The sequence below is a fragment of the Tachyglossus aculeatus genome, chromosome 19 (assembly GCF_015852505.1).
Source record: "Tachyglossus aculeatus isolate mTacAcu1 chromosome 19, mTacAcu1.pri, whole genome shotgun sequence".
Taxonomy (NCBI): Eukaryota; Metazoa; Chordata; class Mammalia; order Monotremata; family Tachyglossidae; genus Tachyglossus; species Tachyglossus aculeatus.
In genome coordinates, this window is record NC_052084.1 from 32,175,615 (window position 1) to 32,191,990 (window position 16,376).

Consider the following 16,376-nt stretch of genomic DNA (forward strand, 5'->3'; position numbering starts at 1 on the left):
TTCTTCAGGCCTGCTTGTGATTTGAATAAGCAGATTCCAAATAATAATAGTATGTTTGTTGACTGTGCCTTCAAAAAATAGTTTTTAGTTGACAGCAATTTTATGATGTGTAGAGATACTTCTAAAAATATTTGTGACAACAAAGCCTTTTTTCCCTTAGGGGGTAAACCAATTTCTGAAAGCCTTACTAGTGTGAAACTTCCTTGTGTTTTTGTACCACCTGAAAATCGCTTCAGATATGTGTGGAAAATGTTAATTCCAGAGCAGGTAAGTTAATGAAGAACACAATTTGTGCTTTTTAATATAATTCATTAGGTTCCCTGAACATATATCTATGGCTGCCCCTGCACAAAAGTCACTTCCAATTATAAACATAATTTTTTCACAATTTGAATTGTTATTGTTTCACTCTCTACCAAAAAAATCACTCCAATTTTGTTAGTTTGCCTTTCTACTGTTGCCAAGATTTAAACATCAATTTTTGTGTACTGGTTTAGAAGACAGAATTTTCTTAGTTTTTATTTGAGAATAACCACCACTTTTTTGTGACTGATGGAACGTTGTTCTTTCTCTCTTTTTTAAAATAGCAATCACTCATACTTCCTAATGACTCAGCTATCCTTGAAGTTCACCGGGACACTCACCCAGTAGCATTTCAGTGTGAAACATCAGAAGACAATGAAATAATTGCCTCTGTAAAATACACAGTATATACAATGTCCGGTAAATTCCGAGTTATTTTGCTTTTTGGATTTTTCAAGGCAAGATTCAGAAATTTCTGAAGTTAAACCAAAATGGATGACTAGTTTATTTCTGGGTTGCACCATTTCATAATGTGCATAATGCCTTTTTATCCTCATCTAAAAGACTTGTGGGCTAGATTTTAATACCTTTGGAGTGACTGTCTTGTGAGAGAGAAGGCTCTGCTTGCCTACTTTTCTATTTAGGAAGGGAAGACATGGATCCCCGCCCTTGAGAGGTTTATATTTTGATAGAGAAAATAGGGCAAACACAAATACTGTGTACACTACACAAAATGGCAGGATTATCAAACAATGCAAATTACCATAGCACAAGGAATAAAAACATGGAACTATTTCTGACCACAAACTCCGAAACACTGAACTATCAAAAACATACACATCCTCTCTTACAAGTCAGAGTGCTTGTAAACTACCCCTTGTTGATCACTGTAGCTGGTTGTGGGCAGGGATTCTCTCTTTATTGCTGTATTGTACTTTCCCAAGCGCTTAGTACAGTGCTCTACACACAGTATGGACTCAGTAAATACAATTGAATGAATACAATTCAAAAATGTTCTACTTTGGGGCAAATTTGACTCCCTCTGACAACAAAAGACACCGGAGGGCAAAGGGAGGAAATGGAAAAATTATCAAGAATGATCACAAAAAGATAATTGATCACAAATAACTATCACCAAGATGATAATAAAACAAGTTAATTTAAATAATCAATAGAAAGCAACAGGGCTTATTTCAGCTATTATTTCAAAATGACACTCTCACAGGGCAAACTATGGTGTGGGGAAAAGTTTAAAATCATTCGTTTACATCCCCAGATCCTAAAACCTCATGAGCCAATGGTTTCAAACCTCCCTATTTCCTTATGTTTTTATCAGAATCCCTAATGGAGTACCAAAAATGTTTTACTAGGCTTTCCTCTTTTGTTTCTACCCCTGAACAACTCAGATAGAGGTGCTAACTAGTAGTGAAATGAACACAAATGAGCAAGAGAGAGGAAAAGATTAAACCCCTACTTTTCCCTTATCAACCTCTTGGGGTTTTTTCTGCTATTGTTGCTCCTTAAGCATTCCTTTGCTGTCAAAATTCCACTTAAATTGCTCTTTGGGTGAAAGTTTTTGTGGGAAGGGAAGGTGTCTACCAACTCTGTTGTACTGTATTCTCCCAATTATTTAGTATAGTGCTCTGCACACAGTAAGCGCTCAATAAATATCATTGACTGATTTGGGATAAATTGATCATGTGTGGCTTTTTTTTTTTTTAGAATTACAAACAAGAAGAATAACCACACCTGAAACTGATCTTGTCTTGATATTAGTCTTGGTCACTGGAATTATTATTTGTATTGGTGTGATCTTTGCATTGATCTTCATAATTATTCACTGGTAGGTGAACAGCTGGGATTTTGTATTTTTTTTAATCATAGTTCTTCCAACTCTAAAACCGGGAGTGATTACAGCCAATTTATTTGTCTAGACTAGGACATTTACAATACCCAAGTTGCTACTAAGTCAGGCAGGTTCCATTTACTGAAGCCAGCCGTCAGCAAGTAATATGGATAGTGAATGAGAGGACACCCAATGTACATAAGAAAATTTATCTAGAAATCTGGTTAGACTTGGACTTTAGACAAGATGTTTCTTTCATTTTAGGGCGGCAATAAAAGCATTCTGGGCATCTAGAGGGAAGAGTGCCGACTCAGAAATCTATTCTGATGAAAATCCAGGAAGATTTGGCGAAGAAGAATCACCACTACCACACTCTGCAGAAGAACCACCTGCAGAAGTGATTGCTCAGGAAGATGAAGGGTCTGCAAATGACTGGAATAATGAGAAGTAGGATATTTGGAAAAAAATGATTTGAGTATTTAAAGCAAATACCTACAAAAAAATACACCCTAAAACACTTGCTTATTTTGGAAAGTGACTTCTTATGTAAATACCAAGGAAATGGTGTACTGGACTTAGACCTAATCTATGGCAGATCTGTATGGTAGAAATAAAAATATTTAATTTTTAATATGTTTTAAGAAGGATGTAGCTCATCAATTACAGTAACAGGTAATATTTTGGGCACCAAACAGGAATTTTTCAAGAGAAACATTAAAAATACATTCTCGACACTTAACAGTGACTGTTTTATTTGAACACCCCACGTAATGGGTTTCTTGCATGTTACATAGCATTCCTACTGACAGTGGAATGGAATCCATGAAAAGCATGTCACTCAAGAATCCCAGGACAAAGAAGGAGACGATAAAATACAATGCATAACTTAAGCGGAGTGGGAGCCAGAGAGGTTGTAATGTCCTGGGAGGAATGTTACTTCAAGGTCCAGGTTTCCGACCATTGACTGAAGCCTTGATTAAAGCTGTGTTGACAATTGTTAGCTGTTCATTTCCAGATATGACACTACTAATGGGGAAATTTTATCCAAATGTATGAGAGTAGCTGAAAAGACAGGTGTGATTGGCATTCTTCTACATTATGTGCCCATACAGAAAATTATTTGTTGGACTAATGTATTTGCCCCAGACAAAGCCTGTCAGTTTTTGAGCCTGCTTCTTGCCGCCTACAAATCCTACCTTCACTGAGCCGCTGCTTCAGAACATTCATTCAATCGTATTTATTTAGTGCTTAGTGTGTGCAGAGCACTGTACTAGCTACCCTTCTCTTGACTGTGGTCTGCCTGCAGCAGTATACTTTTAAAAGCCCACTGCTCACAGCTACACATACAGTCCTCAGCCTTGTGTCACAATGGTTCCTGGAAACTGCATCAAGTTAAAAGGTAAGCTGGCACCAATTTTCCCTCAGGAACAATGGGTTCTTGAACTAAAGGCTGAATAGTAAGAGTAGTAATAGTATTTATTGAATGCCTACTGAATACAATGTGTAGCCATAGAGTCTTCTTGGTAAAAACAAATGTGGTAGTGGTTTACCATCGCCTCTTCCTCCACTTGTCTGCTGCATAACCTTGGGCAAGCCACCTAACTTCTCTGTGCCTCACTTCCCTCATCTGTAAAATGAGGAATAAGAATGTGAGCCCCACATGGGACAATCTGATTACCTTTTATCTACCCCAGCGCTTAGAACAGTGCTTGGCATATAGTAAGTGCTTCACAAATACTATTACTATTATTATTATTGTTAAGGTATGGGCACAGGTATCTACAACCTTAATCCATCTTTTCCTACCCACAATGAGACACTCTCTCACACCCTCCCATATTTACCTTCACACACTAAAACAGAAACACATAAGTAACCACACAAAGAAAAGGGCATGGGGGGCATATTCACATAACACAAGTATATATGTGTATATAATCCATATTTGATGACACCTAATGAGACAAATACTATTTTCTCTCCATCTAAATCCATATCATATTTTTTTTTGGAAATGCACTGCTCTATAGAGGTAACATTCAGGGATACTAAAACAAATGACTTGCGAAGGAACAAGCCTCTGAAGGTGTAAGGTATCTATGTACACTATAAAGTCACATCATTTGAATCTCCTGTTAACTGCTGCTGAATTTCTTTCCGAAGTCCCACTCTCAGGAAGACTTAATCCTTGTATCATTCATAAAGAACCCTCTAGCCCCTCCAAATTCTCCACTGTATTGTGATTCTTGTGTAGATTCACTCATCCACATGTGGAGAACAAAAAGGGAGGGCTGGGGAGGAAGATGGTTTTGGTGTATTGGTGGATTCAGTTTCCACAAAAATCTTAGTCCTGTATGTGACAGAGCTTCCTCGTTACTCTCTGTCACTCATCTTGCTGAAATATCCTTCGGTTAACATCAGCATAATGTTTCAATTAGAAATGGTTTTCTTCCCAAATGGATTTTAATACAATTTAAAATTGTTCGTACTTTCCATCGTTTTCACTTCTTTTTTGGTTGCTGTTGATGTGATTTGCTATTTTGGTTTTACTTTAATAATATTTTAAATATATTTCTCCAGTCACTTTATTTTTTGGAGGACAGTCTTTTTGAAATTCATAGCCCATCAGTAAGTATTCCACCATCTGTCTCAAGAAATTTAGTATCCATTTTTATGGTTATTTAGGTTTTGAGGTACGTGCAGTTTTATTTATGTGTCATCTAGTCTTTTGTATGACAGAAAACAGTTTGTCCTTGATAGCTTTACTGGTTCTTGTGGAAAATGAATTTAGATATTGAATCTCAAGGATTTTTTCCATTCCATTTTATTTTATCGGACACTTAGCTAAATTCTAAGCACTCAAACACTACTGTAATAAATCATTGACAGTCAAGGAACTAGTGGTTTAAGATCATTCTCTCGGACCACCAAATATAAAATCATTGCAACACCAAGAGGTGGCCAAAATACTAACTGGACCCTAAACCCCAATCCCAATCCTATCATAACCCTCAGATCTTACCTGAACTTTATTTCTCCAAACCCTACACCTAATGTGATATTTTTAGGGATTCATTTTATCATCAATTCAATTTCTATTTTAGACAATGTCAGTGAAATGTTCTCCTTAATTTTTACATTTTAGGTTTCTTTTGCGATGATTTGCTACCTAGCACACTCAAGTCTTCTCTTTGGCATGAGCTTATGGTTTAAGTAAAGGTCACAATTTAGATTTTCTGTGAAGCATTGTTCCTAACTACCTATCAGCCTGTCTATATATCTAGCTAGGTACAAATAAATACCTTGTTTGCAAGTGGATAGCTTTAAGATCTGCAGAATTGTTTTTCAGCCAAATTTGGACAAGCTGAATTGATTTTTCCAAGTGGTGAATGGATTATAGCATTTTCACCCCAATGCAGTCTAACTAAATGCATAATTAGTCGAGGATAACTGCACAATGGAGAGCTGACTTTTAGTTTTCTTATTTCTCCCTTTTCCCCAAATAATTATTTTTCTTCCAGGCATAGTTGAATTGATCCATTAAGATCACAAGCAATTCTATTCCTGGTTTAGAATTTGGTTTCTGACTGTGGCAACTGGGTACTTGGAAGAAGAGTGTGGTGGCCACCTTCCTCTACATCCATCCTAATGGCTAAAAGTTAACCGTTAGATCCAGCACTTAGAACAGTACTTTGCACATAGTAAGTGCTTAATAAATGCCATCATCATCATTGTAAACCCCTTGTGGGCTGGGAGTCTGTTTTCTGCTTCTGTCGTTCCCCAATTAATTCAATGCTTTGCACTCAACAGGAGCTCAATAATACCATTACTCCTACCATCCCTAACTATCCCCCCAGTAGCCTATCACAGACATAGATCGATGCCTGAATTTATCCTAAATGTTGATATTTTGGGGCTGCATAATTTAATTTGTTCTCCATGGACCCACTGGCTGGGCGGGGTGGTGACATTGGGCAGGGGTTGAGCTCTCTCATCAGAAGCAAACTATCTGGTGTTTTAGTTTATATAGCAACTGAAGAAATCACTCTAGTGCTTTGCACAAAGCCGAGTACACCTGACAATGAATTATTTGTCTGGAAGAATGTTCATGGTAGGGCTCTGCAAGCCCGTGAAGCAAATATTACCAACATGCATACTTTGGGAAAAGGACTTTCAAAGGTATCTGGGTAGGAAAACTTGATTAAAGTGGATGGATTTTGAGTGAATGAATGGGATGGTAAAAGAACCACTGGTAAACCTAACAAGGTAAAAGGAAGAGTAAAGATTTGTAGGAAGGCACATGAAAGGAGATAATAAGCAATGAAAAGTTGTGGGGGTGGTGATGGACGGGGGGGACAGAAGGTGAGGGAAAGCCAAAGCAGAGTGGGCCTGAACAGCAGGAAGGGAAAATGATCTTGGCAATAACATTTGGCACAGATCGGAGAGGGGAATTGATGAGAGTGGGAAAGTCCAGTGCGAGAGAGATTGTGTAAATCAAGACAGGAAATGAGTGTCTTGGAAAAGGAGATAAAACTGAAAGGACAGATTTTAGAGAAAGAAGAGTCAGGATTTCAAGAGGCACTAGATATGAGGATGAAAGATTGGCAACAGCTTCAGAGAGGACAGAAAGAATCAGACTCAGGGATACTATGTTCTATAATTGTATCTTTCATCTAAGGTTCTTATAACAGACATTAATTTTTATAACTCTCAGAAGATATACACAGAGAGATAAACTGAATTGAAGGCGATGCAATATTGGCAGAAACATAACAATGTGGAGTGATTGTTCAAAGAAGATATTTGAGGACCTTTGCTTTGAACGTAATGGCTGATCAACCAAATCTTTGCATTTGAAGGAGATAACCCGAATCATGAAAATTAGCAAAGACTCACCAGTTTAATGCATGAACAAAATTAGATAGGTGGGAAAAGAAACCAAGCTTCAGAAATGATTTGAATAAAAATTTTGAATATCATAAATTCTGGTGCAGGACCTATTTTGTCTACCGTAGCTCACCACCCCTAGATGTATCACCATCGTGACATTAGTGAATGGAAAGACCTAGTGAAATGTTTTGGGGCTGAATGGATTTACACTAATCATCTGCCTTCAAAGCTGAGATTAACCAAGGAGAATACAGAAAGAAAAAAAAAATGTGTATTCAGGGGGAATGAGTACAGGCCTTAAAAGATATCCAGAAGGATAAAAAAATATGGGAGGAGGGGAGGGAGAGGGGGGAAAAATAAATGGAAGCTCAGTGGGGAGGCAAAAGACATAAAAAGAAGGAAATTGAGGAGAATAAGAAAAGAAAGTTGCTCTACTTAACCAAGAAATCAGTGATGGGATAGTGCTAGGCATCATTAAGAATTGGATTGACAACAACCCAAAGCAGAATTCTAGCACAATATAAAATTATGTTACTACAGCATTTGGAATATTATATGCCATTTTGCCTTGCATTTTAGGAAGGAGATGAAGAATGTACAGAAAACAAGCAACCAAGATGATCAAGGGATAGGGGCAGTTTCCATATAGATGTCCCCTTGTCCTTGGATTTGCTGCCTTTGTTCACCGCTCCCTCAGCCCCACAGCACTTTTGTACATATCCATAATTTATTTATATTAATGTCTGTCTACTCCTCTAGACTGTAGGCTTACTGTGGGCTGGGAATGTGTCTATGGTGGCTTAGTGGATAGAGCACAAGCCTGGGAGTCAGAAGGACCTGAGTTCTAATACTGGCTCCTCCACATGTCTGCTGTATGACCTTGGGCAAGTCACATCACTTCTCTGGGCCTTAGTTACCTCATCTGTAAAATGGAGGATTAAGAGTGTGAGCCCCATATGGGACAGGGGCTATGTCCCACCTTATTAACTTGTATCTACCCCAATGCTTATAACACTGCTTAGCACAAAGTAAGCACTTACCAAGTACCATAATTATTATTAACTCTATTAAACTGTACTCTGCCAAGCACTTAGTTCAGTGCTCTAAACACACAGTAAGCACTCAATATATATCATTGATTGACTGACTACCGTACCGAGCCCATAACCTTCATTAATTTAAGTGCAATTTTGTCTCCTCTTAGTCTCTGTCATGGCTTCAACTACCATCTTTATGCAGATGATTCCCAAATCCATATCTTCAGCCCTTGACTTTCTCCTCTGCAGTCTCAAATTTCCTCTTGTCTCCAGGACATCTCTACGTGGATGTCCCGCCTAAACCTCAAACTTAACATGTCCAAAACAGAACTGCTCATCTTCCCACCCAAACCCTGTCCTCCTCATCACTGTAGATGCCACCACTATCCTTCCCATCTCACAAGCCCTTAACTTTGGAATTATGCTTGACTCATGTCTCTCATTCAACCCACATACTCAGTCTTTCTCCAAATCCTGTTGGTTCAGCCTTCTCTAAAATCCAGCCTTTCCTTTCCATCCAAACTGCTACCCCATTGTACTGAGCACTTATCTCGATTACTACTTGATTATCTTGAGCATCTTGATTACTACATCGGCCTCCTTGCCTCTTGATTCTCCCCACTCCACAATTCACTCAGCTACCTGGATTATTTTTCTAAGAAAAAAAACATTCAGTCCACATTTCCCCACTCAAGAACCTCCAGTGGTTGCCCATCCACCTTCATATCAAACAGAAACTCCTTATCATTGGTTTTAGGGCACTCAATTACCTTGTCTCCTCCTATCTTACCTCCCTGACTTCCTACTACAGCTCAGCACAGTCACTTTCTCTGTACCTTGATCTCGTCTACCTCAGTGCCGACCCCTCACCAACATCCTGCCTCTGGCCTGGAACTCCCTCCCAGTTCTCCCCCTCTAGACTCTAAGCTCCTTGTGGGCCAGGAATGTGTCTACCAACTCTGTTATATTGTACTCTCCCAAGAGTTTAATTCTATGCTCTGTACACAGAAAGCATTCAATAAATACAGCTGATCTTCTGATAAGTTTATCAGCAGAGTGAAATGAGGTTAAATAGCTCAGGCTAACCATTACTACTGATTAAACACTCTGTGCAGAGTGCTGTGCTAAGCATTTGGGAGCATTCAGTAGAGTTGTGGACATGATCTCTCAACTCAAGGAGCTGAGATAGGCATTAAAATATACTGCAGGTAGGGGAAGCATATATTCTGACAATCTGATTGACTGCATTCTTCCAAGATCTAAGCTAGCGTTAGGATGATATGAGACCCTTTGGCAACTATATGAGTTATTTTTCTTCAGTAAGTTTTACCTCCGGTACAGTACATTGGCTCTGAACTTTGCAGGGTAGTTACCCCGAATAAGATGAACCAGTTTACTGACTAAAAGGCAAGTTAGGAACAAGATTCTTCCAGCCATTTTTTTCCCTTTATGGTTGCCTTTGCATTTGAAGTGGTCACTACTGATGATATCTTATCCCTTGCAAGTGGCTGACACTCAGTTTCACACTGTGTGCCCACTAAGATTTTTCTGATTGCTCTATGCCTAATCTGTCCGCTCCTTTGTCTCTCAACAGTCCTCTGCTACCCCGTATTGTTTGAAACTGTGCTTCATTATGTCCTCAAAATGTTTTCTCTGTTCTCTTGCACATGCCATATTTCAGCTCTCCATGCAGCTTGGGAATCCTTCCAACATTCATTCTCCTTACCTATGCTGTGCAATTAAGTTGTGTTGCATTGAGCACTGCCCCAAAACTGGGGAATGGACTGTAATTCAGGAACACCTGCTTGGCAACCCTGGTGTGCTATTTGGTGTTGAGAATGGCTCAGGATGTTGTCGGGCCTGCTTAAGAAGCTGGATTTGCCTGTTGTTGTGGGGGTTCTTGTCTCTTAGCTGTGAAGAAGCTGTGATCTGATTACCTTGTATCTATCCCAGAGCTTGAACAGTTGTTAGCACATAGTAAGTGCTTAACAAACACCACAATTATTATTAAAGTTGGACACTGTGATCTGATTACCTTGTATCTACCCCAGAGCTTGAACAGTTGTTGGCACATAGTAAGTGCTTAAACACCACAATTATTATTAAAGTTGGACACCACCACAGCTCTTGTAAACCTTCAGTCTGGTCTGAAGCCCTGCTGACACCAAGCTCTACTAAGTACCTATTTTCTTCTTTCCTGTCCTGCATTTTTCCCCAGCTAGAATTCTACCTAAAGCTCTGGGAAATTTTTAGTGTATTTTTCATGACTTTATTTTCTTGTCCTGCACTTCTCCCGTATTATGATTCTACTTAAAACTCTGGGAAATTTTTAGCATATTTTTCCCAGACGCAGAATTACAGGCACACCATCCAACCCTTGTTGTAGGCACTTTGACACTCTGCTCCTCCCATTATTCACTGCAGCCGATCTAATCAAATCAATAAATCCCTCTCCCTCCTAACTCTGGGTCTTTGCACCACCTTTTGTGCTTTTCTTTGGTTTAAAAAGGAAGGAGGAAAATTTGGATAACTTTGTGAAATGCGGGGAGCAGCCTGGCTTAGTGGACAAAGCACAGCCTGGGAGTCAAAATGACCTGGTTTTTAATCCCGGATCCACCACATGTCTGCTGTGGGACTGGAGCAAGTCACTTAACTTCTCTGGGCCTCAGTTACCTCAAGTACAATTATTATTGTTAAAGTAACAATTACTCTTATTATTGTTAAAGAGTGAACACAGGTTCCATTTACAAAAAAAAATAAAAAAATCATAGTTTAACCCTGGAACAATCCACTGCCTAGAACCCTCAATGACCAATGTAAATGTATCCCCAACCCAGACTATTCTAAATGATTGGGCAATATAGAAGTTGGAGGAGAAATGATTTTAGCACGTCTAGCTTTGGATTATTTTTAATCATTGTTGAAAGCTTGCACAGCTTTTCCTCCCACGATTAGCAACAACCATAAAAGCAGTAGTGTTCTGGAAAGGAGCTAGCAAGTCCTTTGGTAACATCTTGTAATGTTAATTAGCTTTCAGTGGAATTGATTCATCAATAAATGATACGACAGAACTTTACCGTGGAGAAAGAGTGATATCAATCACACTTCAGCTTTCTCAGTCACAAGGCATAGCCTTTGTTAGAGGACAATTGCACATCAGTGGCTGAAATACCACTTGTCCTACCAGACTTTTTTGGTTGAGAATCAAAGTTCACAAAAGAAATGTCAAATAAAGGCACAGGAAAAAGACTAGAGTGATTTTTTTTTTTCTGGGAATGATGAATTTTTTCTCATCATTGAATTTGTGAACAGGAATCACTCATGGGAAGAGGTAAAATCTGCTTTTAAGTTCTAAGCAGCTTCCTCTCCACCTGAACGTGGTTTAATAGTAAAAATAACAAATATTTTATGCCCTTATGTGTATTTCAGCCTCTTCTCTCTGTACCTACCTAAAGACGGTGAAATATATATCTAGATTATATATATATATATATATATAATTATATATAATATATATATAATATATATAATATATATAATATATATATATATATAATTAACTTTCTCTAAGCAAGGCTTAAATTGATCAGAATCTTAGATCTAGTACCTTTATATCTATATATATATATCTATATATATACAATAAAATACAATAAAAATATTTGACTGAACTTAGTACAGTGCCTGGCACATAGTTAAGTGCTTAAATACCATTATTATTATTATTATTTTAAAAAACTATTGCTGCATCTGTCCAAAGAATGAAAAAGTCCTTTCAGTTCAAGACTGCAAATCTATGAATTTTTCAATTCATTCATTCAATCATATTTATTGAGCACTTACAGTGTGCAGAGCACTGTACTAAGCACTTGGAAAGTACAATTCGGCAACATATAGAGGCGGTCCCTACCCAACAACGGGCTCACAGTCTAGAAGGGGGAGACAGACAACAAAACAAAACATGTAGAATTCATTAGAGAGGAATTACAGAGGTCTCACCAAGTGGCGTCTAGAGCCAAAAGTCAGAATATCACTCAATCAGTGGTATTTAGCAAGTGCTTACTGTGTGTAAAACACTGTACTGACTGCCTGGGAGAGTACAATAAAGTAGATATACATGATCCATGCCCTCGGAGAGCTTACGATCTAGTTGGGGAGAACTGGCATTAAAATAAATTCCAGACAGAGGAAGCAAAAGAGTATAAGGATATGTATATCAGTGTTGTGGGCTTGGGGGTGAAGTGAGTATCAAAGTGCTTAGTGGGTATAGGTGATGTAGAAGGGAGGGAGGTGAGTGTGGGGAGATGAGAGATTAATCAGGGAAGGCTTCTTGGAGGAGGTATATTTTTAGTAGGGCTTTAAAGATGAAGAGAATGTTGGTCTGTCAGGGGTAGGGAGTACCAGTGAGGAGGGATGATGTGATCAAGGGGTCGGCAGTGAAAGAGACGTGATCAAAGTACTTTAGTTACGGGCAGCCTGGAGATCATCCCAGGATCTCATTAAATTAACTGCTCAACATTTTTGTTTCCTATCTCATCACCATCTCTAGGATTCCATGTAGAGACTTATGCACAGTTTGAATACAAACAATATCCATGAGACTATCTGCCAAACAGTGGGGCTGGGGCAGAAAAACACAATAAAGAATATTAAAAAACAAAGTTTACAGATTTTGACTTTCTTCTTCTCTCAGGCCATTGGTTTCAGTTGAGAGTATGCAGTGTCCTACAGATACCAACTAAGTCTTGAGAGTGGAACTCAGTTCTTTAAAATGTGGATTTGCATACAACCCATTTTATGCACAAATCAAATGAAAATATGAAAAAGATCTGAAAAAGAATTGAATGTCTTGCTCCCTAAGAGAATATTTGTTTCAGAACTGAGACTATGGTGACATGATGAATGGGTGAGACACTTGCTGCCAGCATGTCTTTTCTAAACTGCATTGAAAAAGTTTTTCCCACCCACTCGGATTATTGTTTTGTTATATAAAGTTTCCTCATCTCTATCATGCCACAAAATAATTTGATATGCGGAAAAGACACTTTGATGGACTGCAGTTCCACAAACTCTGCATGGCCGGAGTTCATTTAGCAAAGATTTCTGTACAAAAATGACATAATAATAATAATAATAACAATGGTATTTATTAAGTGCTATGTGCCAAGCACTGTTCTAAGTGCTAGGGTAGATACAAGGTTATCAGGTTGTCGCACGCAGGGCTCACAGTCTTAATTCCCATTTTACAGATGAAGGAACTGAGGCACAGAAAATTGAAGTGACTTGTCCAAAGTCACACAGCAGACAAGTGGTAGAGCCGGGATTAGAACCCATGACCTCTGACTCCCAAGCTCTGTGTCTTCTCGGCAGAAAAATTTTGCTGTTGTGGGTAATGTTACAAGAGAAGGGGGACACTGGGTATGTCAGATGCACCACTGTACATTTTAGTCACAGAATTGGATTTAGTTACCAGTTAAACTATAACTTTGGATCTCTAAATGGGGAAAAATACCATTAATTCACTTAACGTTCAAGCAGAAGCATCTTAAGTTGAAACATTGTAAGTCAGAACCAGTCTCCTTATCAGCAGAATGTGTGATAAAAAGGGAATTTGTTCCCAAACCAAACTTGGATATAATTTTCTATTAAAATTAATTACGGTATTTGTTAAATGCTTACTATTTGCCGGGAACTGTACTAAACGCTGGGGAATACAGTACAATCAAATCAGATACAGCCTCCGTCCCACATGGGACTCACAATCTAAGAGGGAGGGAGACAGGTATTCCCCATTTTACAGACAGGGAAACTGAGTCCCAGAGAAGTTTAGCAATTTGCCCGAGGTCACACAACAGGCAAACGCCAGAGCTGGAATCAGAACCCAGATCTCCTTATTCCCAAGTCTGTGCTCTTTCTCCTGGGCCATATGATTTCTAAAATTACTCAGAATTGTGCAGTCAGTCAAGTAGAAGTGAGTAATATAACTATATTAATGCATTAATATTGACTCAGAGACACTCCATGACAGGTAGCTGAATTTTACTTCAACGCAAGTGAGATAGATATGTCAACCCTTCCTGTTAACTCTGCCTGGCAATCAAATAACACTCCCTCCTGCAAATCACTCCTCATCCCCCTATTTCTCCTGTTTCACTTACCATGCTTAAAAAAACCCCAAAAACCTTTCCTCCCCTTTACATGGCAGCTTTTAAAATTGTTTCCCCATTTACCTAGAGCTGCTAGGTGCTCCAACAACTGTCTGCACTTCCAGAGCTAGAGCAATAAAGGAAGCAAGAGTTGTAAAGCTGAAGCCAATGAGTTGTAAATTAAACATAAATGCTTTTCTCGTAACTCAAAACATCTTTTTATGGTATTTAAGCACTTACTATGTACCAAGAACTTTACTAAGCACTGGGGTAGATAAACAATAATCAGGCCAGAAGGAGTTCCTGTCCCATTCTGGCCCCCCGTCTGAGTAGGAGGGAGTAGGATTTCATTTTCATTTTACAGATGAGGAAACTGAGGCAAAGAGACATTAAACGACTTGCTCATGGCCACACAGCAGGCAAGTGGCAGAGCCAGAGTTAAAACCCAGGTCCTCTAACTCCCAGGCACGCACTCTTTCCACTAAGCTATTTTGCTTATGTCTAGGACTCCCTTTATGACAGTTTCCCAACTTTCAAATATTATCCATGGGCAAGTTGGGATGAATATAAATTTTGTTTTCCATGTTTTCTATTACTGTGCTCTCCCAAGTGCTTAGTACAATGCTCTGCACAAAGCAGGTGCTCAATAAATATGACTGATTGACCAATTGCTATCTAGGCCTTCCTCCTGAGGTTCACATCCGTGGGGTCTTTACTGTTCTAGGATTCCTTTCCAAATTGCACAGAAGGTTTGCTAGGCATTGCCTTTTGCTTTCTGTTGTGTAGCCAGTCATGTCACTTCATATCACTGGAAAACCTGGACCAAGCAGCAGAAATTGGTAAGAACCATGCACTCTTTCAGTCAAGGAAGGAGAATTAATTCTTGTTTGCTGTTTAAGAGTGATTTGGATTTTTTTGGAATTAACCCGATTTGATCCTAATTTTGGCCCCCACCCCCACTTCAATTTAAATCCAGATTAATCCCCTCACAGTCATATTATAACCTTCTGCCATCTGGGGTTTGAGGCCTGCTTTCTCTTCATCTTCTCTCCAACCCAGAGCAGGTCCTCCCCTTTCTTCTTAATCCAATCCACATTCCGTTGCGTCAGCTACTATATCTACATCATTATCACCATTATTCCTGGAATATGCTTAGACAATATTGTAGAAAACAATAAAAAAGGTCAATATTGCTTTGGGGTGATTAATAAACAGAATTGGTGAAAATAGGGCATCAAACAGTATACTAAACTGAAAGTCTCCAAAGTTACAGAGGTGTACAACCTCCTATGAAATGTGGGTTTACTTCATACGGTGAATTTATTTAGCAACTGCCAGAGGCTTGGTCTATTGATGATGTTAAATACTTTTAAATTGCCTACAAAAATGGCACATAAAAGTCTTGGTGCTTATTTCTGCATCATTCCCATATTTGTTAGTCTGAAGAGATCATATCTCGTGCGCTGTGATTTGGCCTGAAGCTGCATTATGAGTCAGGAAGGAGTTGTTGATTATATTCCTCAATAGGCTGTTCAGAAAGATTCTGGCTAGAATCCTGATGGCCGTGGAAAGCAGTCAGATGCCATGGTTATGTCTCCAGTCAGCTCTCTAATCTTTCTTCTTAAATATCGCTACTATGGTGGCATCTCTGAAAATCCTGTGCCATAAACACTGCATTATAAAATCATCAAGTTCCTATTTCATAATGTTAAAGAACCACAATTCTTTTAGAGAGGAATTGTCCAGTCAGGCCTTTCCCTCCTACCTCGATTTATCGTTAATAAAGCATAGAGTTCAGAAGGTGTGGAAAATGGATTCTAGCAAAGGATCATTTTAATAAATGTTTATGTATATTATTCTAAATTCAATTAACATCCCAAAGAAAACTTCCAAGAGAATAATAAAGAGATTTTTAAAACAGGATCACAATTACTTTTGGTTGCTTCTGGCAAACACTAAATAATCAGATCTTGCTCATGATTAATATGCAAAAATGTACTCCAGTAATGCGAACGTTATGACAAAAACAAGCTTAACTCATCTTTCATGATTATTCATTATTTTCTGAACATCAGCATTGGCGTTTGGAACACTGCCAGAGGTGTTATCAAAGAATATGTACTCATGGCTCATAGGGATAAAGAGAGAAAACAA

General features: G+C 38.6%; 2 protein-coding genes across 2 annotated transcripts in view; one reads left to right on the top strand and one right to left on the bottom strand.

Annotated features, from left to right (window-relative positions):
- Positions 1-2,780, top strand: part of SPACA1 (sperm acrosome associated 1) — a 28,735-nt gene extending 25,955 nt beyond the window's left edge. The window contains exons 12-15 of the mRNA XM_038760889.1: positions 161-267; positions 588-723; positions 2,026-2,146; positions 2,414-2,780. Coding sequence (XP_038616817.1) covers positions 161-267; positions 588-723; positions 2,026-2,146; positions 2,414-2,600 — 551 coding nt within the window. The 3' untranslated portion in view covers positions 2,601-2,780. The remainder of the gene's footprint in view (positions 1-160; positions 268-587; positions 724-2,025; positions 2,147-2,413) is intronic.
- AKIRIN2 (akirin 2) overlaps positions 1-16,376 on the bottom strand; it is a 210,366-nt gene that overhangs the window by 185,263 nt on the left and 8,727 nt on the right. The window lies entirely within an intron of this gene.